At 37.9% G+C, this 25,195-nt stretch overlaps 1 protein-coding gene across 11 annotated transcripts in view; it reads left to right on the top strand.

Moving 5' to 3' along the window:
* nr2f2 (nuclear receptor subfamily 2, group F, member 2) overlaps window positions 1-25,195 on the top strand; it is a 213,125-nt gene that overhangs the window by 53,095 nt on the left and 134,835 nt on the right. For 6 of the 11 annotated variants that reach the window (XR_006096148.1, XR_006096157.1, XR_006096160.1 and 3 more), the window contains 3 exons: window positions 7,619-9,958; window positions 10,479-10,539; window positions 10,657-12,538. The exons of 4 other annotated variants lie outside the window; for them this stretch is intronic. Coding sequence is in view for 1 of the 7 variants with exons in the window: in XM_042411177.1 (XP_042267111.1) it covers window positions 13,515-13,539 (25 nt within the window). In the remaining 6 variants the exon portion in view is untranslated. Of the gene's footprint in view, window positions 1-7,618; window positions 9,959-10,478; window positions 10,540-10,656; window positions 12,539-13,401; window positions 13,540-25,195 lie in introns of those variants that run through there. One more of the 11 variants, XM_042411177.1, reaches the window with a different exon arrangement.

Genomic DNA, 25,195 nt, shown 5'->3' on the forward strand with positions numbered 1-25,195 from the left:
GGTCGCACTTCTGCTCTATTCCTTGGAGAGCTGCTGAGATTGAAGTTATTTTATGCTTCGGCTCCCTGGGCCCCAATTTGAAAACTCTTGTGTCTCGTGTCAGTTTTCACACACTCTCATCATATGGCAAGGAGCACTGTAGAGTTTTGTCTTTTTTTTTCTGTGAAGGCGTCTTGTGGGGCATTCTGCATTGACAAATAGGTCAAGTAAAGAGGACTAGTTTATGTCTGTTTTAAAGATTCATAAAACTGCACTCTGTAAATGAGTCTTGATTTCTTTTGCCTACGGAAAGTTTTGACCAGGCCCGGTGTGAAAACAGTAACATATCTGTATTGGTTATATTTACAGCTCAAGCCACAATGTGTAGTACAGTCCTGAAGTGGGTCTCCAGGATTTTGCGGAGGTCTGAGTGTGCGTCTGTGTCAACGGGTTGTACTGACAAGGTGCAAACACAAGTGAACATAATCCATTGGCCACATGGATCAAGCTTTTGCTTCTGCAAACTGAGCATATCACTGATGTTTTGTTTTATTTTATGATTAATTAATTTCCCCTGCCCCTAAAGTATAACTTTTACCCCTACTGCCTATGCCAGCAGCTACATGTAGCACTCTAAGCCTATTTGATCACCTGTCAGGACTGGATATAATTCAGAGATAATTGCAGGTAACAGGTTGGATCCAATACTGAGCTTTGCAAGGGGAGGGCAAGTTTTCAAAACTGCACCTGTGCATGACTTTTACAGCCCCCTTTACAGTACTACTGGTCAGTTTTTTTGTTTCTTGTTTTGTCTTTTTGGCTAAGGTGCTAGCATATACGCCAATAGCCGGAAAGTTGCTAGTTGGGGTCACTCACTCATGGACTAGGAAGACAGTGTGTGAATTCTGTATCAGCCTGCTGTGTTGTCTGAATCCCATCAGGATTGTTTTTACTACACACAGAATTTGCTCCGCTCCAACCATTTTGCAGCACCAACTAGCTATTTAGCCATAAGCTATGTTTTTCTCTAAATTTGTATAATGCTGTTTTGTAGCTAAAATAATTAAAAATTCTAATGATATTTCAGTCATAAAATATGTAAATATGTTTCTTGTTCTGATTTTGAAGTATATTATTTGAGACTATTACATCAAGCCTTTAATCATGAGATGTTATTTTTTATCCATATTTCCCAGCTCTCCCACATACTTTTTGTTATTGAGTTGAAAATTAGCCTTCATAGTCTTAAATATGCATAAACAGGCTGTGGCCTGGATACAGTTGCTTGTTTTTTTTCTGCAGTATCTTTGTGTGTGCCTGTATGCATTTGGCCTTTGCCTGTTAAGTCTTTGGGTCAAGGTGGCTGGTGGTGGATGTCTGGGTCACAAGTGAGCTCTGTCTTATTGTAGTGTACTGGCGCAGGCACCTTTCAGACACCTCTCTTCACCTGCTGACGTCCTCCATCTCTGGCAGACTCAATAAACTGCAACTAATTGGTAGGTGATGACAGACAAGCCAGGCCCAATTTATTGCAGTTTGAAGACAACCCATTCACTTTCCCACTGTGGCCCGGGTAGGTCCTAATGTTGGAGCACAGCTTTCACCCACACCTAAGCACACATTTAGAGTGTGATGTCTCAACTGTGTGATGGAATACTGAAATAACACATAAGGAAAAATGAATGAAGCGAATACCATGCATTCTTTTTAAAAAATGCTAGTAGATTAGCCTTGCTGCTTTCTTTACCTTGCGCTCTTTCAGTGGTATCAAAGGTGTTTTCCCTCGTTTAAGCAGGTTAATGCAAGTGTATCACAATAACCTGACACCAAATGCAATCCAGTACACATTTTTACACACAGCATGTTGGAAGTAGGAATTTAGGTGTCATAGCTTAGTGCATTGAACTCCAAGCTACACTTAACATGAAATTGTGTAATACGCATATTAAAACACGGATAAACCAGTATCGTATAAACTTTGTTTTCTACCGCTTGATTGCTGAAGCTCAAGCCTTGACACTTGTGATGTACTCTGCCAAGAACATTAAGTATCCGAAAGTGATAAAGCTTCAATTTGCTAGACCATTAGACTAATTACTGCAATAATTAAGTAACTACTTGATTAGAACTAATGGGTACCTAATTATCCAGGAAGAAAGGATCAGGTGGTAATTAATAGAGTCAAGCCGATGTCTTCTGACTTACCAGTGCCGATTACCAAACATAAGGGACTGAAACTGGTGAGGACAAAAAAGAAAAAAGCAGCAACTGCCATTTGAGTGTTTGCCTAGCCCCCTGCAGCTAAGACAAACAGTTTGTTATTATCAAATCACATGAGTGGATTGTTAATGATTGTAACAAGAACATTACACATCAATACATTATACAGGACGATTAGCCTGCATCTATTTTCTAATTTATCCCTGACCAGAAGTTGATCTCAGTAGTATTGATACTGATTACAGAGATGAGGAAGTGTAATACTGTACTTGACATAAGTTAGTTTGATTGATGGATGGATGTTTGTTTTCACTTCTACACCACCTTTGGTGTGTGTGTGTGTGTGTGTGTGTGTGTGTGTGTGTGTGTGTGTACACAAAGCAGAGACTATGACTATGTTGTTATGACACAGAAAATGAATGGTTTAAGCTTAATTTTAATCACATTTCACAATGAACATCTCTCTCAGACACAGAGAAAGATGAATAGAGACAAATCTAAAATTTATAGAATTCTACAATTTGCATAAAGTGTATTATCTAAACATATAAGTGAAAAGTAAGAGTGTTGAAAAGGTCATTAAAATTTAAGTACATTGAATGTAGAATATGGACATTATCTATCAATCCATCAATCTGCTTATTACTTAATGTATGACTGTTACAAGACGGGCAGCAGTCAAGCCTAGTCTACATATAATATGCATGACTATGAATGGAAGTAAAAGTGAAACCCGACACTTTTTGATGTATAGTTCTTTTTTATATTAATGTTTGAATAATATGTGCCTGGAGGGTGGGCTATAAATTAAAATGGAGAACTGAGGTATAAATTTTTATGAGTCATCCTCATCTATTTCTATTATGTGTTTAAAAATGAAAGAATCGCTGTTATTTGGATTAAACAGACAATCATACAGTGCATTCCTTCAAGCAGACAGATTAAAGGTTAGAGGTTGCATTCAGGAATCTGCAGTTTTCTTCTGACAGCCCCACAAAGAATGCAGTGAATGAAAACTAAAATGCAATTTGATGGGACATTTTTCAGCTTACAATATATTTATGGAACCACAGTTGTTAATTAATGCTCTGTAACCATTTTATTGTGGTTATGTTTGTACAGGTTATGATATAGAGAAGCTTGAGGTTAGCTTGGAGGCATCATGGTCTGTAGTCAGTGTCCCACAACCTGTCTATTGAGGAAAACTCTTTAAAAAATGCTGTCATCACGGCGGTGGGAATTGCCCAGGGAGTATGCGATTACAAATAAAAGGACAGTGAAAGAGAAGGTGTGGAGTCTCCTGTGAGAGCTCCAATGAGGGTTCTTAACAAGATGAGCAGTGAGGCCAGAGATACTATGCCTAAGCTCTCTCCCTTACCATATTCCTGAGAGAAGCTGCTTTCCATCTCATGGCAGGATAAAAATAACATACTTTGTGTGTGTCTCTGTCATGGTATGGCATTTGGAAGGCAGGGGCTCATATAACTGGAAACAGTGGTGTCAATTAATCAAGTGTTTATAGGCCATGCTCTACAACACATCAAAGTTTACTACTCTCAGCAAAGACGGCTATTTGAAACATGGGCTCTCTGCAGACTTGTATGTTCATTAGTCAAGCATCTAACATGCTGAAACTTTATTTTCTTTATTTACACACTATAAATACATGAAAAAGTTGACAGAAAACTAATCAAATAGTATGTGAGAGCTTATTGTATCAGACTACTTGTAATAAAACAGCACTTTATAACTCAAGTCACTATCCACTCCTCTCCCTGTGCTCTAACACCACACTGAATTGATATGCAGTCTAATCATCTGCTAGGAGCTGATGTGATGTAAATGAAAGTAATTAGGGAAATGTCAAACATAATTAATAAAACAGGTTTAAGTTGTGAAAACACTTGTCAGCGGAATGAACGAAGATTTCGCCTCTTGTCTCCCTGACGCTGCCCTCCTATTTTGCTGCTGTTCAATTAGGTCACAGATTGCTCCTAAGTTACCGCTCCCCTCTCACTTTCCCTTTTAGCCTCTATCTCTTGTTCTCAGAGCCTTTCCAATTCTATGCATAGAGACCTGTGAGAAAGGAGGGGGAGCCACCGCCATCCTCCTCTGGAAGGGAAATAAATTTGCCTGTCCATCCACCGCCTGGATGAAATTAATTGCAGACTCCTCATGCTGTCTGGGTACAACTGGGGCATTAACATAAGCAATTTGCGTCCAACTTCTTCTGCCGGCTGTTTAATAGAGCATCGGACCTGGCCGATAAGGCTTAAGGTCCCTGACGCATTAGCATTTTCATAATATCAAAATATTATAGCACCATGATTTGCTAAAGCCCATTCATTATTGATAAGAACAAAAGGTTTTATAAATTACAAAAGGGGAGCATGACCTATAATTACGGCAAGCAAATTAGGGTGTGCAGTAAAGTCAGTTACATTTTGAAGGAAAATAATGATGCTGGAGACCTTTCTCCTTCCCTCAGGATTGAAAAAATAATAGATTCCTTCACAGCCTCACATGGGGTTGAGGAGCATGCTCGCAGGTTCATGAGGGACAATGTCTGCACAAGAAAGAGAGCAAGTGTCCCTGGCCCATACATACATCGCTGTGTGCAAAGAACAGCCCATTAGGTGAGTTAGTCTTAGTTAATGAACAAGAGTAGGGATATATTTATGCAAATAAAGATAAAATGTCATTCATGACAATTTGCAGAATGGTGCTTTCAAATAAGCAGGACCAAAACATTGATATAGACTTATTTTTAGGACCTGACCAGTGGTGTAGCAGTGACTGTGAGGGATGAAATTGATTAAACTTCTGCTGTTAGTTGTAGTTGGACACATAATGGACACCTAATGTAGTTCACAAACTGCTGCAAGATTTATCTGCGCAAATAATGACAATGACCTCGTAGCCTGTAGCTAAATGATAGTGTTACAAAATCTGACTATAGTTACTATTCCTACTAGCTTGATATACCTTAATTTTACTCATTTTGTCCAATAGAATTTTATAAAATAAAGGCAAAAGTAAGAGTTCATGTAAAATTCTCTTACCAGCCTTTTTTAGGTGGTGCTTGCAAGGATGCATTTCCATAGCCAGAAAGTTTCCTTGACTGTTCAAATTATGAGTTGTTGTTCCACACACAGCTAACTGAAGCAGTTGTGAATGCTTAAGGGAACATAGGTCAGCAAAAAAACACTAGCAACACTGTATGCTGTATCACCAAAGCACAATGTGGCATTCTGTTACTATCCAGTTGTCCAGTCACATTTTCAGGTGGGGAACCACAGATGCCAGTTGATGCCTTCATGGTAGATGAGGTAATTGCGCAGGTTCTCCAGAGACACCCTCCATCATTATCCACCGTTTGTTGCTGCAGTTTGTTTGCCCTTGATGACAGGAATGGACTGGGTTATGCTTTTTTCTACAGTCTATGATTAATAAAAAGCTGTCTAAGGTGCTCTTTAGGCTGTTCATTTAATAGTGGAGTTTGCACACTTTCATAACACTGAACAAAATTCCAGGTAACTCTTGGCGTTATGTAGCTAACAGTATAAAGCATGTAATAAGACAGCTCTGGAGCTGTTGGAGGGTGTATTTGGTCCATAGACTGTAAAACAATATGGACGTATCCACCGTGATGTCACCCACTGTTTTCTGAAGAGAAGCTCAAAGTAGGCGGCTCCGGCTTTTGCCATCTTGGCAGTGCCTGACTGCGCCTAACTACTGGCTAATCCAAAACCATTCAGTGCTACACTTAGTATGATTAGTTTCTATTTCTATTGGAACTTATACAGGTGGTATTAAAAAGATGTCCCCATGCAAAAACATCTGGTTAAAAAGTCATCTTTTGTGCAAGTAATGTATTTCATTTAGCAATGTATTTATGTGCATGTAAACATAAAATATGCAAACTATTTAAAGTTCCCCTCCACCTACATATGTGTTTTGTTTGACCTTCAATAAATGATGTGTGTACAAAGTTTGACACTGGAAGGCTGTTTTTCCTACATCTACCGTTTGATTTAATTTGATTACTCTGAGCTCACCTTAAATCTCTGCTTACGATGTGTACCTACAAACATAATTATGTGACATCACAGTTGGTTTTGGGAGCCAATCGTGATTCAATATGCGACCTACACAAGTGTGATGTGGAATCCTGAAACCTCCAGCACACATAGTGAGGATGGACTACATCTTCTCTTGAGAAGTTACTATTTGCATATTCATAGATTTTGGATTTTTCAATGAGGGAGAAAAGGTCGTTGTAATTTTAAGGACATTTTAAACAAGGTAATAGAGCATATCAGACACAGATTATTATTCAAAGCATGTTATTTGTATGTGTCTTAAAACAAGCTTAGAGGTGATCTGTAATGTTCTTGTGAATAGAATGTGAAACTTCACTAATCAGCCTATGGATCAATGAACATAAACACTGTTATAAGTTTTTCAGATGGTGTTTTCTTCTCAAGTGTCACGAACATGCTTGCACAATAGGTGTTGTGCTGCTGTAGCATAAGAAAGCCCACCAAAGCAGGAAGTGCCACATGAGGGACACAAAAGGGCTGCACACTGACCCTGACTGACCCTGAAAAAATGTTACTCTCGGTTATACCTGAACTATAGTTGAAATATTTGCAGCAATATGATGATGAAATATACAGAAATATTGATGAGCATAGCAGCCTTTCATTGGAATTAAAGCTGATGTAAAAAGTGTTTACTTAACACTTTGAATAACTATGCTGTGTCTTCACATATTCAATGGATATGTGGCAGTGTTGAAAGAAACTCAAGGCTAGATTCATTTATGGTGGAAAAAGACCTATCTGGGGTTGGATGTGTGCACATTATCCATCTAATATACGTTTGCCTTCATATTTACCCAGTTATCACAACAATTAATAAATCTAGAATGGGCAAAAAAAGAGAGAAATTTCAGATATGAGTTTAACTCCATGCTGTAGTTGTCTGCTACGTTAATCTTATAGCATCAGTGTGAAGCTGGTTCTCAAGAGTAGTTACATTATAATATAACCAGTGGGAATTATTCTCTGTTATCTCACTCATCCTTGTAAAGTGGCTCAAAGTTTGATTGCCTCATATTGGACCCGTCTAATCACTGCCACACTGTGTCCCAGAGTGCTCCAGCCTCCTTATCATTCATTAACCTCCAGCTATAATGTTAACCCCAGTCATACAGCATTTCAAGTCATAGATATATTTTGCTGAAGAAACAATGCTTATGTAGGGAGAATATCTTGTGAATTTGCAGCTTCGTTAAAGGTGACTTAGTCTCCACTCTCTCTCCCTCCTTGTCCCTCTCTCAATTTCTCTCCATCTAATCTCCCTCTGTCTATAACAATAAGAATTAATTAGCCTGCTTATTTTTCTCTGGTTGTAGAGAGGCTCCCCATCTGGATGGAAGACAGTCCTCTGTGTGCCTGATTAATGGCGTGGAGAGACAGTTGCCAGTTCTGAAGCCTTGCTGTCTGGCCCAGGTCAAAACTTCCAGAAGGCAACCTAATGTTACTCCAAAAAAAAAAAACCAAACCCTCAGAGATTGTTGTGCTCTCTTTAAAATGATCAGGACGTAATGTACCCAAGTTAGTTTTAGTTCTGACAGTAAAAAGTTGCCTATAAAAATAATTAATTGATGAAGGGATGTAAAATCTTTAATAAGAAAAATTGAAAATTTGTATTTTTTTTCCTAATGAAGATGTACTAACTAGCTGAATTATCATGTTAGTGAACGTAATTTTAGTGAATCTAATAGAGCTTATAAACAATCTATTCAACTGTCCCGGACATTTACTGCTGTTGTTGAAGATGTTGTTGTCTTATTCACTCTTTGCACTCTTTGTCTTATTTACTCTTTGCATTCATTTTGCAACACTTAATCTTGTCAAAATGTCCTACTATGAATATTCAAATATATTTTACTACATGTCATAAATTTTCATGCATTTCCTCATCCAAATATCTGTCACCATAGTCAGACATTTTCGAATCCTGTAGGACTTAATGCTTTAATCCTTAAATATTTTTTACACAATTGATACACTGATTGATACATTTAGCATCACCACTCGCAAGAACAACACTAATACATTCTTTTATTAGAGTAGAAAAAAATGAAAACATGTCCACCCTCTTTCAGGCCTCAAATTTCAAGACTGTAGTCCAGCCATAGAGCCAAGCAATTAGAATGATTATGAGGACTTTGTCTTTACTGGTTTTACTTTTGATTTATACTTTAAACTTTCTTTGAATCTTGGACTACTATCAGTACTCTGTAGAGCACTGCTCGTGATTTTAGCTGAGCCAGTCAAAGGAAGGGCAAAGCATCTCTCTTACCACTGGAGCCTTGACTCATTTGTCACTAATGTGTCAAAGAGAAGATGACATTTACAGCCTGCTGAAGTGACTGCCAGCTAGCCCTTCAGGCACCCCAGAAGTAATAAATGTTTACCTTTAAGAAAGAGGTCTGTGGGTTCAGGTTCTTTCTTTAGATGTGAGAAGGTTCTTTTGTACACTGGGTTCTTATTTTCCACATCTATACACCTTTATTTGAAATGTACACCGAAGTGAAGAAATTGGTTTCATTTGTATTAGTGCTTTAATACCTATTCACATTAGCTTTTTTTTTTAGTCGCATAAACTGTATTTAAAATTAGAATGTGTTCTCTTTTTTTGCCATGAAGTATATTACTAAATAAATGTAGTTAAATGGCAGTATTATCTTTGCCTTGATGGGAGTGGAGTCCATTACCGACTTTGTGAAATTGTTATTGAGTTAAAAATTGAGTTACTCAGCAGAAAGATAAAAAAAATTAAGTGGATTGAAAGATGGTAGGCATATTTCATACATCAACATCAAAGAGTATCACCCCCCGCCAAAAAAAAAAAAAGATTGATTGAACTATATATAATATTGCAAACATTACAGCAACATATAGTAGAATCACATACATGAATAATAATAATGTATTTAAATATATAGCCAAAAACATCGTTGTTGAGAAATTCATGATGATAAAAGCCACAGCCATGACCAACATAATTCATAACTCAGTGTCACCCAACCTGTAATTCACACTGTAAAACAACCAGATTTCTATGCAAACCAGTGACCTCTGCAATCTTTTGTGTAAGAAAAGTGAAATCACACCCCTGGTCTCTTGAAACACTGTTTTAACTGATGATAAGCTGTTTATCTTTATCAAAATGAATGACCTCAAGTTGTATTTCTAGTAGAGCTGACCACAAACCTGTAAGAAGTAACACCTGAGGATATTTAGAATATGTTTTTTGTAATATTCTCAAAATCTTATCGTGTTTCCTGTGATAATTACTCATAAATGCTCTCAACCGCATAGACATTGTTCAAGAGCTTGAAAACATATCTTAATGGAATCCTGATAAATCGTGTGAAGGAGATAACAGTGTGTGTCTACATTGACCTACGCTGATAAAATTTGGACTTACGATGAATGTTTATATCCCCAACTGTCTGCATCCAGACAATAGCAACACCAGCTAATACAACCCTTGCTTGAACAACCCATAAATTGAACTAGTACTAAATCAATGGAAAGCTGCAAAAATGTGAGAACGAGATGAAGAGAAAACCAATGTCTGGGCCTTGAGGGAAAAGATGCGCAACATCACACCAGACTCTTATCTCTGGATGCATCTCTCCCCTGAGAGGATTCCACACTCCAGCAAACAGCAGGATTCAAAGGTATATCAGGTGCATGACCTTAGGGTTACTGAAATCCACAACCAAGCAGTATCAGCTGAAAAAGTCCGACACAGAACTAGATATCTTGTGGCCAGTATACAATTATACACACACATGCACACACGCGACTTCTTTCTTTTACTATACACACTCCCTCGTACAATACTCACACACTTTCACAAACACAAGGTTTTATAGTACTTTATCTGAATAGATAGATACATAGATAGTTTGGATCAAGTCTTCCACATGCTAATAGCATAAATGAGTTAATTTTAAATTGAATTTGGTTTAATACAGATTGACTTTGCATTATGCCAAAACATAATGCATAATGTGCGATTTCTTAATAAAATATATCCATTATCATTCAATTTTCCCCTCATTAACCTTTGGTTCATTGCTTAATGTGTCACAGGTCAAAGGCCATTGTAATCTCTCTCAATGGACACACTGTTCTTGATCAATATGCTTCTTGCTCAGCAACTCACATTGTTTTATTTTCCTGCTTGTGTTCCAGGGTAAGGTGTGAAAGGATCATTCCAAGTCTCAAAGGAGAGGCTTCTTTCAATATCCTCAAAGTAGAGGATCCCACCCACTCAATTGTTCTCTGCATAATCATATAAAAAGATTCAGGAAGAGTTGTTTTTTATTGTTGTTGTGTTTTTCCTCTGTTGAACAATGCCCTTCCGCCACAGGGTCCCATAACAGCCTACCAGTCTGTGCTCAGCGCACCTCCACCCCTCATCCCACCCTCGCTATCTCGTTTTCCTCATCTGGCCCAGGCCCACTTCCACATCTACATCCCATTGTCTGAGTGAAGGCAGCACGCGCAGGGCTGGGGCCAGTCCAAACATACTCATCTCTCTCTCTGGATGGCTGCCAGCATTCTTTGAAAAATGTAAACTTTGTTACTTTCCAAATCAATTTAACAGTTGTCTCTTATAATGGAACAAAGATTACAGTCTGTTTTTTCCCTTTAAAAAATGTATATGTGATTATTTACATAGCTTCTTGTAGGTGTGTATGTGTGTGCATGTTATGTCATGTTGTGTGTTGGGATCCATGCATGCACATGTGTCGGAGAAACCAAATCCCAATCCATCATGCATTCCCCAAGGTGGGCCAGCCAGTGTGTGTGTTTGTCACTGTCCCCTGTCAGGAAAGAGGGTTGGAGCGTGTTCTCCGGACGAACCCTCTTTGGCTGAGGAAGTGCTCCTCTATATTGGCCTCTTTGTGGCTCGCTAATCGAGCTTTCCTGTCAGCAGGCTGCACGGTCCCAGTGCAGGGTGCACTACGTGATACAGACCCACTCCGGTGCTCCAAGGGAAGTTCTGGGATCAGCAGATAACAGCACAGCTCCCTCATCTGACACGCAGAATAGTGCTGCCTCTCTCTGTCTCTCTGTCCTTGCATGAATAAGGAAAACACCGATTTTAACCATCTGAAAAATTCCATTATTTAGACCTAAGTGTCATTCTCCTTTGGAAAACCCCACAATTTCCTCTTTAAAGTATAAAATATTGTCCTCTAAAATCAGGATGAATGATATACTCTTTGTCTCATACAACTTCAACATCTTGTGTTACAAAGTTAATACATCTTGTAATTAGAAAATACTATCTGTTAAACATTTTAACATTTTGCATTACACTGTCTGGACTTTGTTGCCAATTTAGTGATTTCAACAGACTATTATCCCTCCCACCTGAGTTTTGTACTCCACAGTGGGCCATCATGCAAACTGTAACACTCTTTTGAAATGTAAGCGGAATCTAGTGCTATCTGAGAAGAGTGGTCACGAAGGACCCATGTTCCCGTATTCAAAACCAATTATAAAATGATAATCTGTAGGTGTCAATTCTATTTAAATTTTCCGGTTATTCAAGCATTTACACTTATGTCAGGGGGATTTTTCAAGGACACTGAAGGATATAGCAGATATCCTGGTGACATCACTGAATTTGTGATTTTCTCAGTCTACCTTACATTTAGATGGTATATTATTGTTCACATTCCCCAAATTAAGTAGGCAAGGACTAATGATGTTACTACTTCAATAATATTATTTTAAGGAGGTCCATGTCATTGTGTTTGTATGCACATAATGAAATATGCACATGTGAATGAATCAACACCCCAGTTTCAGAGTAGAGCGATGTCAATGCAACATTATTTGGTTGTTGTTACTCATTTTCAGTTCTTCCAACTAATTTTCTGTGGTGGTGCATTAAAACTGGAAAGATAATTAGGTCTGAAGGTGTTAATTAAAAAAAATAGTCTTGTTGATACTTCCTTCACTGACCGCCAACAGCCTTTTGGAGTTGTGGTCAGTTTTCTGCTACCTTAGAACATAACCTCTCTGTTGAAGGTGGTACATCCGAAAGAAGCGCAGGAACATGTGACAGAATGGTAATGAAATGACTGCCACACAAGTTTAAAATTTTATTTTCAAACTCAAAGCTGCTGCATATTTCAAGTAGACTGGTGGTCTGGTGGTTAATTAGAACTGACTCTTGACTTCCAGCCCTGTGAGAGAAGTATGTATCCAATGGTCAGACTATAATTTGTAAGAGCTTTTTAAAATCATACATGTTTTCAAAGTGTATTGCATTAAAAAGAAAGTATCATTTTTCTTTGAATTTAGTTTTTATTACCCATATGGCATTTATTCAACCACTTTATCACGTTCAACTTGCCTTTGAACATTTATACCAGACTTTCACCCCATGCAGATGGACACAGTGACATGAACAGCAGATCTGAATGGCTCAGCGCCAGTCAGTTGACCTGGATGTGTTTGAAGTTGAATGTGGGTCAGTTACTGCCTGCCTTTTGTGAAAAGGAGTCTTCATTACAGATGGGAACTTAATTTTAATAATGTTGAGTTTTAACCTCATTTTAAAATACTCAACAAAGCACGAGAGACCAATTTGTGCAAGGTGTGCGTGTGTGTGTGAGCAAAAGAAGCTGCAACAGAAACTTAATATGGTAATTATGCAGTGTAATTCAGTGTAAATTTAATCAAAAGTGTAGCTATGGACCTACTGTACACTCCTGACTGGAGTCTATGCTGATCATGACGACAAATGACTAGCTCCGGGTCTGAAAAATGAGGCCAATGCGGAAGTGACTTAAACATGCATTCTCTCTAAAGGCCAGCAGGGGGCGACTCCACTGGTTTGCAAAAAGAAGTCCGATTATATGGGAAAATTATCCTACTTCAAACATACATTATTACCTTAGTAAACACTTTCTTAATGTGTTTCTTGACAATCTCTAGTTTCAAGTCTTCGTCAATACAGCATGATGTTCATTTTGTCGATAATGGTCCCATTTAGAGTAAAATAGACAATAAAGCAGGGTATGCTGTAGGGCGTGGCTACCTTGTGATTGACAATTCGATACCTCGGCGACAACGTTTGTTACGTACGTTACGTAACGTAGGCGTAGCCGTCGCCATTTTGGTGTGTTTTCAGTACATGGAAGTTAATTGTGGCATCTTGGTTGCCTAAGAAGTCTTGTCCAGTGTTTGCTTTCACTAAAAGACCCTCTAATGAATCGGCTGTTCAGCTTTTCGGGTAAGTACACTTTGTCTTAAGCCTGTTTTTGCTAGCCATAATTAGCATTAGCATAATGCATAATGTTGACCATAGACTGTAAAGCTCCATGCTGTAAAGGCACTGTGCTAACCAAGCTAGCAGCTAACGCTAGCGTTAGGGTCAGCTCCACCCTCTCGTCCAATTATGGTTACTTCTGGCTCCAAAAAACCAAAATGGCGACAGTCAAAATGCCGAATTCGAGGCTTCAGAATGGGAGACTACAAACCAGTGGGTAAGGTCACGCTGGCTACGTGCATTATTTTATTTACAGTCTACGGTGACAGCATTTCATATTAATAGATCCACGTACATTCTGTTGTTCTCATTTCTCCTGCATGAAAAGGGTATATTGTCATTGGTGTAATAATATATCATCGCCGTTCATGCAAGACAAATGTATGCAACTTGATGTGGTTCCGTATGGTTTTAAGAAGACCTCATAATTCCAAGAGCTAAACAGGGTTGGTGCGCTCATTCAACAAAAATGTTTGCTGTAATGTAGCTTATACTTCCTCATTTCATGATTAATGGTCTAGATGATATGGTATAACATGGTAAGATTTTTGTCTTTTTGCAGTCACCTTTCAAAAAGTTGATACAAAAATTTACTTGCAATCATGTTCAACAGCCTTTCTTAAGGCAAATGGCAAGAAGAACAGTTACCATAGTTAATTTATACTGACCTGTAGTCACCTTTTTAATACCAAAGCCACACAATGTCAGATCTAAACTCTGGTTAGATAACCCATGTCAATCCAAGTTCAGAGCTACTGAGCAGAACATAATGCCATACTACGAGATTCTGGTCTCAATATTTGAAAAACAGGAATATCAAATGCAAGTCTGAGACCGGTGAATTATTATGACTTTTACTGGTGACATTTTCCACGGGCATATGGCAGCAAGCTCATGGGAGTGTATAGCTTTTTGATGAATACTTTGAGTCAGAGGGACCAAAGGACAGTGCTGGGCATATGTTGCCTTCTGTCTTTGCCTTGTGAAATGATAATGTGGCCTCACTTAAACAAGATTCTGAAGCTACTGAGCTGCCATTTTTAGTAGCAAGAAATATCAGAAGACATACATGGAGGAACCGACTGACCAACTATGTGTGTTAATGGCGGTGTGTGTTTGAGTGTTCATATGTGTTTGATGTCTGCTATTGTGAGTCTGTTCTTTCACCGTCACCTTTCTTAACTGTTGAACACAGTGACAGTTGAGTGAAACATGGATTTGTTTATATACACTATATGAGTATATATATATATTAAAGTCAAAACATTTATTTTCAACATGGTCCCAAGATATTAATAGACAAAGAAAAACAAGACATTCAACATAAAACTAACAATAAAATCCTGAAATTCAAAAACACATCACTGGAATTTAAATTAAAAAAACAATAAAGGCCACATCAAATTGCCTAAGTACAACAAGGACAATATGATAACTAAAAACATCACTGAAGATTTCATTATAAATCTGTGACCCTGTTTCATAAATAAGTCCTGACCTGACCTCTATAATCTCATTTTTAACAACTGGATGTGAAGTGGAAGACTGTTCCACAACATAGCAGCACTGTGAAAAATGAACTTCTGGCTACATTTATGGTCATCATTTCACTTTTGTAGATGTAACTGAAGATGTTGACCAATATTTTAGGAAATGGTGTTTTTTATGTATTTTGAATGCTCCAATTTTTACTAGACTTCAGTGTTTATATCCAGATTTTGGCACGGCAGCATGAGCAACAATACCCACTTCATTATTTAAGATGGTCTAAGTTGTAAGTGTTTCGGGTGACACTACGAGCTGCAGCAACTGTTGACACTTCATTTAACTTAAAACTAACACTTCAAGTAGGACTGTAGTAAAATATATTTTGCTGCTTATATTTCCAGTCCATGTAACAACATTGACCATAGAAATTAAGGAATATTGACTAACAAAATATCATGTATAGTGAGCGCAACAAGCTGTAAACACATCATTGACATATCATCTTATAAAGTGGTTATAGTGAATGTGTTGTACACAGTATATATAGCCAATGTCCAGAAGACATTGAGCAACATTAGCATTAATTTGGAGTCATGTTTCTGGCTACGTGATGAATTTAAGTCCAATATTCACTCTTTTTTTCATCACTGTTTAGGACTCCACAAACTCCTAAGGGAAATATTTGGCTCTTACAAACACTAAAGTTGCGGTCTATAAAACCAAAACTGTGAGCAGAAAGACACTAAAACTGTGCTGACTGAGTGATGATTCTCTCTGAGTTTGTCACTACGAGTGACACTGTTCACATTACACATAGTAATTTTTAAACTCACTGGTATTGAATTATCGATGAGTGCAGCTCTCTCTAACTTTCAGAAGCTTCTCTGCTTTCCCACTCTTCTGAAATTAGCTGTATCTTTACTTTTTTGTTGTTGCTTTCTGCCAGCATAGTCATGAGCTGGGAGAAAGACACAGTTAGGGTACTTTTACACCTAACCTGTTTTGTTTGGTTAAAACAAACTCTGGTTCATTTTTGCCTGTTCAGTACGTATGGTTTTATTGGGCTGGTGTGACAGCTGTCAGTCAAACTCTGGTGTGGACTAAACAACTACACAGAGTCTGGTGTGGTTTGTTTGTAGTAAACGGAGCATGTGATAGTAGATATGTGGTTTTATCATGATTTCAAAGGCTAAACTACTATTAAATCCATCTGCTGATTGTGATCTGTTCTGAAATCAATCTAATAATAAGCAATCTGTCAACTATCTATATATTTATACATATTATTTGGTTACCACGGTAACATGTATGCAGATCAGAGTACAGGGAGTGAGTACAGGGATTTTCCCTGAACAATCACACAGTCAAATGCTGTTAAACTGTTGTGCTTGTATCCAACTCTGTCTACTTTGGCAGTAAGTCAATTAAGTCAATTAAAATGCTTGACAAAGCAGCAATATTTCCCTGTAATATTGCTCTAGAATACGCCTCTTTTTTTGTCATGTCTCTAGCTTTTTGTCATTGTTCATAACAACGGTCCATTTGCAGTTTAATAATACTAATAATGCTCATAATCGATTATTTCTTCATGAGCTCTTTGTGACACCAGATAACATTATTATGCACATAAGAAGCATTAAAATGCTGTATGAGCTGTTGTCATGCAGCTCTCAGCTCTTCTTCATTATGATAAAATCCTGCAATATGCATCTGTTTGGCCATGACCCTCTTGATTCTTTGAACTTTAGTGTGAAATTGTCATATACACAGTTGAGCAAATAACTATCATGTTTTGGCATGCCTCTGTTAAATCTGTATGTGAAACCACCACCAACACACACACAAACACACACACACACACACACACAAACATTTGCATTCTGCAGTTTCCATAAACAAAATCAAATTGAAAAGGGTAAAGCCAGAAATTAATTATCCATCTAAAGCAAATGTACTGGAAAATATAATTTATGGAACAATTATGAAAATGGTGCGCTTAAGTGAAAACCCCACAATAATTTAATTAATATTTCATTGGATTACTCTTTTAATTCTAAGCAATGGTGAGTGTGATGGAATGTACAAGGCTGTTGAGTGGAGTGGTATTTGAGATTTTAGGTAGAACAAAAAAAAAAAAAAAAGGCTTGCACTGCTTTCAATGAGATTGGAGTTTTAAAAGCTTGCTGTTATGATAGTAGATCTGAACCAAAGGGTAAATGTTCTGCAGGTGATTAAAACATTTACAAGATGAGACCTTGACTCTTGGCACTGAGATATGTTATATGATAAAGCATATTATCATGTACTGGACATTTTGCAGGAGAAAGAACACATGTAGCTTTCAGCGAATGTTTGTATTTAGAGTTTCAATATCTGTGTATTAGCATAGTGTGTGGGTAATTGTGTGCGTGTGTGTGTCACCTCTGAGCTCAAATGGTTCCTTTACTCAATGTCTTTCTTCTACACAGTGCCTCTTTATGCCAAGGAAGGACTTGTCCTTCTTCCTGTCACCCGTCCACTGGGAACACTGCTCTCTGTGCAGTCTCATTGGCATGCTAAAGAGCCCTGATAGTTTTGTCTTACATTTAAAGAGGGAATTACGCTGAGCTATTGAGGGCTTACGTCCAAGGCATTTTAACTTTTTTTCATGGTTCTTGGAAGTCGTCCAAGTAGATTGAAAAGATGGGAAGGTTAGAGAATGGATAGAGAGGTTATTGACAGCGCTGAGGTTGTACTTTGAGGGACAAGCGGAAACAATGTGCTGACTGTTAGCCAAGGACCAGCTCTGCTGTATTGCATGGGGACATAAGTGTCCTGAGTGGGCTTTTTTCAAATGTTTCTTCCCTTTTCCCTAGAAAGCCGTTAGAATGAAACCAAGTCTAAAGCAGCAATTTGTAAGTCAAGAGCCTGGCAAAATGGGTAGTGTGGGGAGAAAAGGGAGTTGAAAGTGCACAGTGTGTAAAGTGAGAGCCGAGGGTCTGTTTGGGGCAAGTGGAGCTCTGGTCAGCTTTGCATGCCACTTAAGTGGTTTCCTGCAGCTTGCTTGTATAGACACCACCAACACTGTAAAAGCCCTTTTTATCCATAGATATATCAGTCACTGTTATATGCTGTTGTTCGATACCATAAATTATGTCAGAAGAAAAGTCAATAAATGGCATTTGAGAAGTAACTACTGTAGTGCAGGGCTTATAGTTCCCAGGCACCATGCCCAATTTCAGGCATAGAGCAGTTTTAAGTACTTATTTCAATACATTGTACACATTTCCTCCTGGACAACTTTTCAGGCTCACAAATCTTTTCCTTGCTTTAATCCCTGGTAGTGTTTTCACATGCAAACTGATGATCAGTGATTTTAGCTTGGCTCAGTTAGCCATGTATTCAACTGGAAAGATAATCATCATTAAAGAAAATCCCATATATGAAAAAGTTAAAATATCAAAGATACAAGTCGACCATATAAGACTGTTTGTTTATTTTTTCAATAGTTTCACACACTTTGAAACATGGGCATCAGTGTTCAAATGAAGAACATTAGGACTTGGCATACATATTAAAGATTTGTTTAGATTTGGGTAATGTGATTTCCAAAGTCAGGAAAAAAACAACTTGTAATAGCACTGCTTGCGCTAGTCTCTTGGTACATAACAGTTTTAACAGGTGAAGATTTTTAGGGTTACGATTGTGTGAGTTTGTGTTTGAATCACTGAACTTTCTCAAAAAGTGAGCAAGTAATGCTTGAATTTCTCCTAGATACTTAGCAGACTTTTGAAATGCAGTCAAATGCACCATGTGCATAGGACATGGCGACGTACTTAATAAATCATATACAGTATGTCATGAATCACTCATCAGTCTAGATCCTGCCTCACTGACATTATAGCAGTCTGAATAAAACTGTATTTTCTGATGAAAATGCGATGTTGTTGAGCTTGTCTAATTGGTAGATGGGCGAACAGTGCTAAGCATTGTCATCCTTGACACCAAAAGTGCAGTGCTGGCTTGCCAATGGCACATCCCCACTGCGGCTCTCCTCCAACTTCAGCACAGGGCGAGTCACCAAAATGCCAAATGGGTGCAGGCGATGAGTACCTCTCTCTGCACCTCTAGAAAATGTCATTTCAACAGCATGAAGCTCCCACATTACACCCATATGAAATTTTGACACATTAAAAGATTTGGTAGACATGAGAGATTGCTCTAAAATATTGTAGCTTTCTCCATTGTTAGGGAAAGCAGATGGATGTAGTTAGTGGTATTCACAACATATACAATGATTTCAGTGGCAAAACTAATCAACAAACAAACCAGAAAACATCAAAATGTCCGTATGAACTCCTGAACCACTCCTGCAGCATAATTAACTTCTCTGTTATTGATAAATTGATATATACACTATTTGCAGAGTGTCTCCACTACATAGCGCTACATAGTGAACTGCCATGTTTTGTTCTGATTTGTGAAAAACACTGAAACAGAGTTGTGAAGTGTGAGGAGGAGCCGTTGGTTCTGGATGTGTTTTTCTCCATTCAGTATTCTCATTTCAGTTTCTTCTGTCGAAGATATCCTCAATGCTACTTAATAATCCTATAAGTATAGACACCAGTTTTAATGATTTCAGCTTTGTTTCTGTGAAATCATGTTTTGTCCCTCATTTTGGCATAGCAGGCGGCTCAAAATACTGCAGTATGCATGAACCTCGGCCATCACTGCTATAGAGAAGCCAGTCCTGAGTTGTAAATCAAAGCGGTTGCAGTTGAGAACAAAACACAACAATGTTGCTGAATTCACCCACAACTGTCCCAAAATTTAAAAGTGAATTGATTTTATTTTGTGTGTTTTCAGTTTTTTCAATATAGTAATCTTTAGCTTCTGCCTGCTGTTAACCATGCACATAACAGATTTTTAAGCTTTGTGATTGGATGTTCCTCGCCAAAATGCAACTTGCGATTTGTAATTCATTTCTTTTATGTACACACGCTTGTTGTATATTTGACATTTTATCAAAGAATCCAAAACCATATTTATGAACTGAAAGATGCTGAAATGCTCCATAGAGCTGAGGGGAATTGCAGAGTTGGTAATAATTATCTGTGGATTTGTTATGCAACACCTCTCACATAACACATAGTCATTTGATTGATTAATTGTGAATATAAAAATATGTATTAGATTAGCTTTAACATAATTACATTTAAATGTACTTTTTTTTGTTTCAGCAACCCACTTCATGAGCGCAAATGATATTCTAAACCAAACAAATTAATAGTTTGACAGTTTGTACAAATTAGTACTGAACACATTTAACACGTTCTTTGTAATTGATATGTGCTGTAATAATGTTGTTTCAGATTTATTTGAAAAACAGTAGATGTGTCAAATTCATGTCATAACTCATTATTTCCTGGGCAAATGTAGAGTAAAAAATCTACCACAAGATCTACTCAGCTTTCAGAGTGACATGTTAACTGTAGCCTCTTAGGCAAGCATTCTTGATAGAGTCCCTGAAGTATCAAAACGATTATGAGAGCCATGGGCTGCCACTGGAAACAAACTCACTGACACGCTGATAAAATCCCTGCCCCGTGTTTATATGCCATTTTGCAAAGAAATCAGAGAAGGTAATCATGTATGGAAGCCGAGGTTAAGAAGCAATGTAACAGTCTATTAAGTTTAATATAGATATGTAGAATAAGCATATGCAGGGAGACATTAGCATAAATCTTGGTTACACACGAATGGTGCGGTGCGCTCTATTCTCTCACTCCAGTCGGGTCTAATGACAAATATTGTGAATGAGCCATGCCAGCCTGCCGACTGCTCACTCGAGCTCTCAATTAGCCCCCTTACCAGTAAGTTTCCTCTACCAGTCTGTTCAAAGCTCTAGTAGTATTCAGACTACAGTGACAAAAAGATTTAGACAGCACTGATTAATAAGTAAAAACTGTCCACAGCAGCGATCATTTTAAAACTGTTAAGAGTTTTTCTAAACTTTGGGGTTGATTTCAATCCAACCCAAAGCTGTTGGCAGATTCTGTTATACAGACTGATCAGTAATGACTCAAGTTCAGTGTCTTGCTCAAGGATACTTCAGTAGGACATGCAACCGCTCTCTCACTTCCACAAGTATGATATTTAAAGTTATAATCATTACAGTTTTGATACCTTTTGATACTCTTTATGGTCATCTTTTTTTCATTAAATATTTTTACAAAAAAATTGTAAAAATATGAAACGCAGTGTGTTTGTCACAATTAGCACTAACAGTGATTTATCAAAAATATTCCTATAAAACAAGACAATAGTCATTTTCAGGAGTGTTTGACAGTGGACAAGTGATAAATACTGAAGGGAGTAATGAAACAAGAAAGAGCAGCCAACGGGAGTGTTTCCAGTAGTATTAAACTACACTTGCTGTTATGACGGTCACCAGATCAACCATGACTGAAATCTTTCAAGCAAAAACTTAAGGCTTTTCAATAAATCTCAAAAGTTTTGCTGTTTTACCCCAAAGACCCCATTAATATTTCTCATTTGGGATGCAGCTTATCTGATTGGGCAATGTAGAGTTTTTTTTTATTTAAGATTTTAAAATCATAGTGCATCAAAAAATCCTAATGAATTATTTTTTAGATACAAATACTGTCTTGTGTCTCTTGGTTGAAATCAACATGGATGCAAGTAATCCAGATTTCAAAATTCTATTAGATATACATATTTTAAAAATGTTTTTTAAATGTTTTATGTGGAAGGAAACATTTGTTTGGCCTCAAGGATACACACAATGTGTTGTGGTTAGAGCACAGAATGTTAACATAAATGTTTGTTTACAAGAAATCTGCGCAGGGTGCCTTTAATATTTGTTATCCTACAATACTCTGCCTTAAACATGGCTGTGTCCTTGTAGGAGAGCAGGAACTCAATAGCAAACTGCTATAAAGATTATTATAAAAGTGATATATCACAAGATAGGAAACACATACTCAATTGAGTTGGTGCTCTCTGTAGCGCCTGCAGGGGCTAATTGGATTGGTGTTTAGCAAGACCTGCAGGTGAGGCAAAGATTCATGCATAAAATTGTCTTTGTTTTTCTCTGTTGTCTTGTCTCTCCCTTTTCTTCCTTGGTTGCTTTTCCCACTGCCTCCCCCATCTGCACAGGCCATCGAAGGAGTCATGTAAGCATACCTTTGTCCCTGCATGGGAGGAAGAAGAAATGATCTGGTATTAAATTTCAATAACACGTTTTCCCAGGTCCTCCAGAGTACAAGCAATCAAGGGTTAAATTGGATCTGTAACGTATGCTCGGTGACCCACAAATCGCTTACCCATCAAACAGACTCATTACGAGCCGGCAAGCAGATGAGTGTTTGTGAGCCTTGCCTCTGAGCGGTGGGGATTGTGTGTATTACCGCTAACACGGCTGAGGTATTTAAATTTTGATTTTTTCGTAATGGGTTTTGACATGTTTCATTTCCTCTGGGGGAAGCGCTCGAGACCTCCGAAAGTAAATGTTGCTAAAAAGTCATCAAGGCAGAATATTAAAATGCCATCAAATAAGAATTTCACTAATGCGATGGGGCTTGGGCTTCAGGTACGAAGGGCTGGGGTCAGAGGGGCTTAGTTCTGGGAGAAACACTATTTGTTCCCCTTGGCTGCCTTCTTTCCCTCTTAAATAAATTATTAAACTACTTCACCCCCTCCTCCTCCTCCTTCTCTGCCCGTCCACCTCTTGTGCCTCTCATAGCTTAGCCCTTGCTTTTGAAATAAAAGGCCAACAAGAGGAGGAACTGGTAGAGCACTAAAATAGCACCTTTGGTTGAAATGAGATTAGCCAAATAGCTCTACATTTTCACGAGGTTCAAAAGCAGTCATCCTATGTTTTTTTTACTTGTTATAATGCCATGCATTTAAAAACAGCAATTATTCAGATTGATAGTATTGACTAACATGTTATTTTACGTTTTTACATCTAGAAATGGAGATCAATGGACATGAGTTCTCCATACCACAAGCTCTCTGCTTTGACTTTTATCGGCAAGGTTTAAATCGTTGCGTCGCTGGTAGTTTTTGTATTCCATGGGTACTCCTTTTGAGGCCATTACCAAGCTGACAACCCACCAGCTGTCACTAATTGCCCACTAATGGGGTTTGGTGGTCTGATGGTTTATCTGTGAGGGGCGTTCCAATTCTACACTGGGGGTCCTTCTGGCTTGCCAAATCAAAGGGGACACATTTAAAAAAGCATGTCATGTTATTCTGTTATATTACCTCTAACTGCACCTCTAGAATAACGACTAATTTACAGGGCAATGTATTTGGAGGCAAAGATTTCTTGCGTTTGTAATTAATCACAGATTATTTAATATTCACCTGACATTACCTTGCATTGTTTAAAAAAATGCCAAAGATTGCTTTGTTGGTGGCAACAGCCATTATCATGCATGATATTTTCTGCTCCTTGTCATTGAAATCTTTGCAGGAGACAAGAGGGGCTCGTGTCTGCCCTCTGCGTCAGCCAGCCCGCTAATAGATGTGAGAAGGTCATCTGGCATTAGTGGCAGAAGTACGTTAGCATTTGTGCTGAGCGTCTCTTGCCAGACTGTGTGCATGTTTGAAGGCGCTTGGACAAGCAGGCCCTTTCATGGTGATGAATGGCTTTTTTCAAGCGTTCTGCTCCCTAGTTATGAGAAGGGTGACCTGGTCATTGGACGACTTTATGAAGCTATAAAAAATGTATGTCAGTCTGCAGTCTCTAATGCCATCCCTAAACGGGGGAAGGGTGGCAGGGGTAGTAGGAATGGTAAAAAGGCCATTTACCGTCACTCTAAATAGCTCTCTGACTGCCCTTCTCCACTTATCTGACAATGTCCTTGTCGTCAAGACAATTTTTTATTCTCTTTTTTTATTTTTCCCATTTTTATAGGTTACATTTGAATCAAGGGTAGACAAGCTAGTATTTCTGCCTAGTATTTTACAGTTCAATACAGTCACTAACTTGTAATTAGTGTTTATTCACACCTCTCTGGTAATGTAGTGTCATGAAGTGTGCTGCTCAGATTACAAGATATGTGCTTGATTAAACTGCTATATTTATACATAAAATAATATTCCATAACAGTATTGTGTAATGCTGTTGAACTGCATAATTGTTCCAAAATGTGTATAATACTGTATAACCAGTAATTCACAGTTCTTGGTAGGGAACAATGTTAGAAGACTATTGTACTGAACAGGGCTTTGCATCAAAGATCCATGACTTTTCTCCTCATCCACATGTGACATGGTCGGATGCCATTAATCACAAATGTCTCCTTTTTAATAAATATGCAAATTTATATTAGCCAAATGGTGTTACAGCTTTTGTGTCATTAATAAATTATGAGCTTCTTTGTTGGATATCTAAGGTATTTAGATACAAAGTCTTCACACTAGTAAACAGTGATGTGCAGCAAGCGAGTGTGAGTCAGATTTACTGTGTAATTTTACATTTAAGGGCTATGCTGTATGGATGCTAGGGAATCTGAAGTTATATGAAAGCCTGCACTGAGCTCGTCATTGTTCAGGCACATTATAACTGAAGACATGATGTATTGTTGACTATGCAGTTAGTTTTGATGAAGCATTTGGTTTAACAGTTATCAGTAACAGTTGACAATGTAAGAGGTAACCTCAGTAATGGTGTGAAGTGTTACTAATTGTGACCAAGAAATACTCTTTGGTGCATCACATATTTTAAGATACATTCCATAAAATATAAAAAGTATCAATTGATCAATTGTAGTATGTAAATTCTCGTAAGCATTGGTACTGCAAGTTTTTGTAAAATATTTATTGGCTACACTGTGTCTGCAAATACAGGAAAAAAGAATCTGTTCCTAGAAATTGGAAGTAAATTGACAATCTTTCAGGTTTACTGTATAGCGAAGTTTCTCCGATTAGAGCATGATTTGTATCATACATAGTTTACTGTCAGATTGGACATGTGGCTTGGCCTCTCGTAGGTCTTAGACTCAGCTTGCACCCTTTCCAAAATAGTTAAATTTGTCAATATATAAACTGTGGTCCCTTATTTGTTGCTAAATTTGCCTAACAGTTACTAAAAAATACTTTTTCCCTATAAATTTTGGATTAT

The sequence above is a fragment of the Thunnus maccoyii genome, chromosome 5 (assembly GCF_910596095.1).
Source record: "Thunnus maccoyii chromosome 5, fThuMac1.1, whole genome shotgun sequence".
Taxonomy (NCBI): domain Eukaryota; kingdom Metazoa; phylum Chordata; class Actinopteri; order Scombriformes; family Scombridae; genus Thunnus; species Thunnus maccoyii.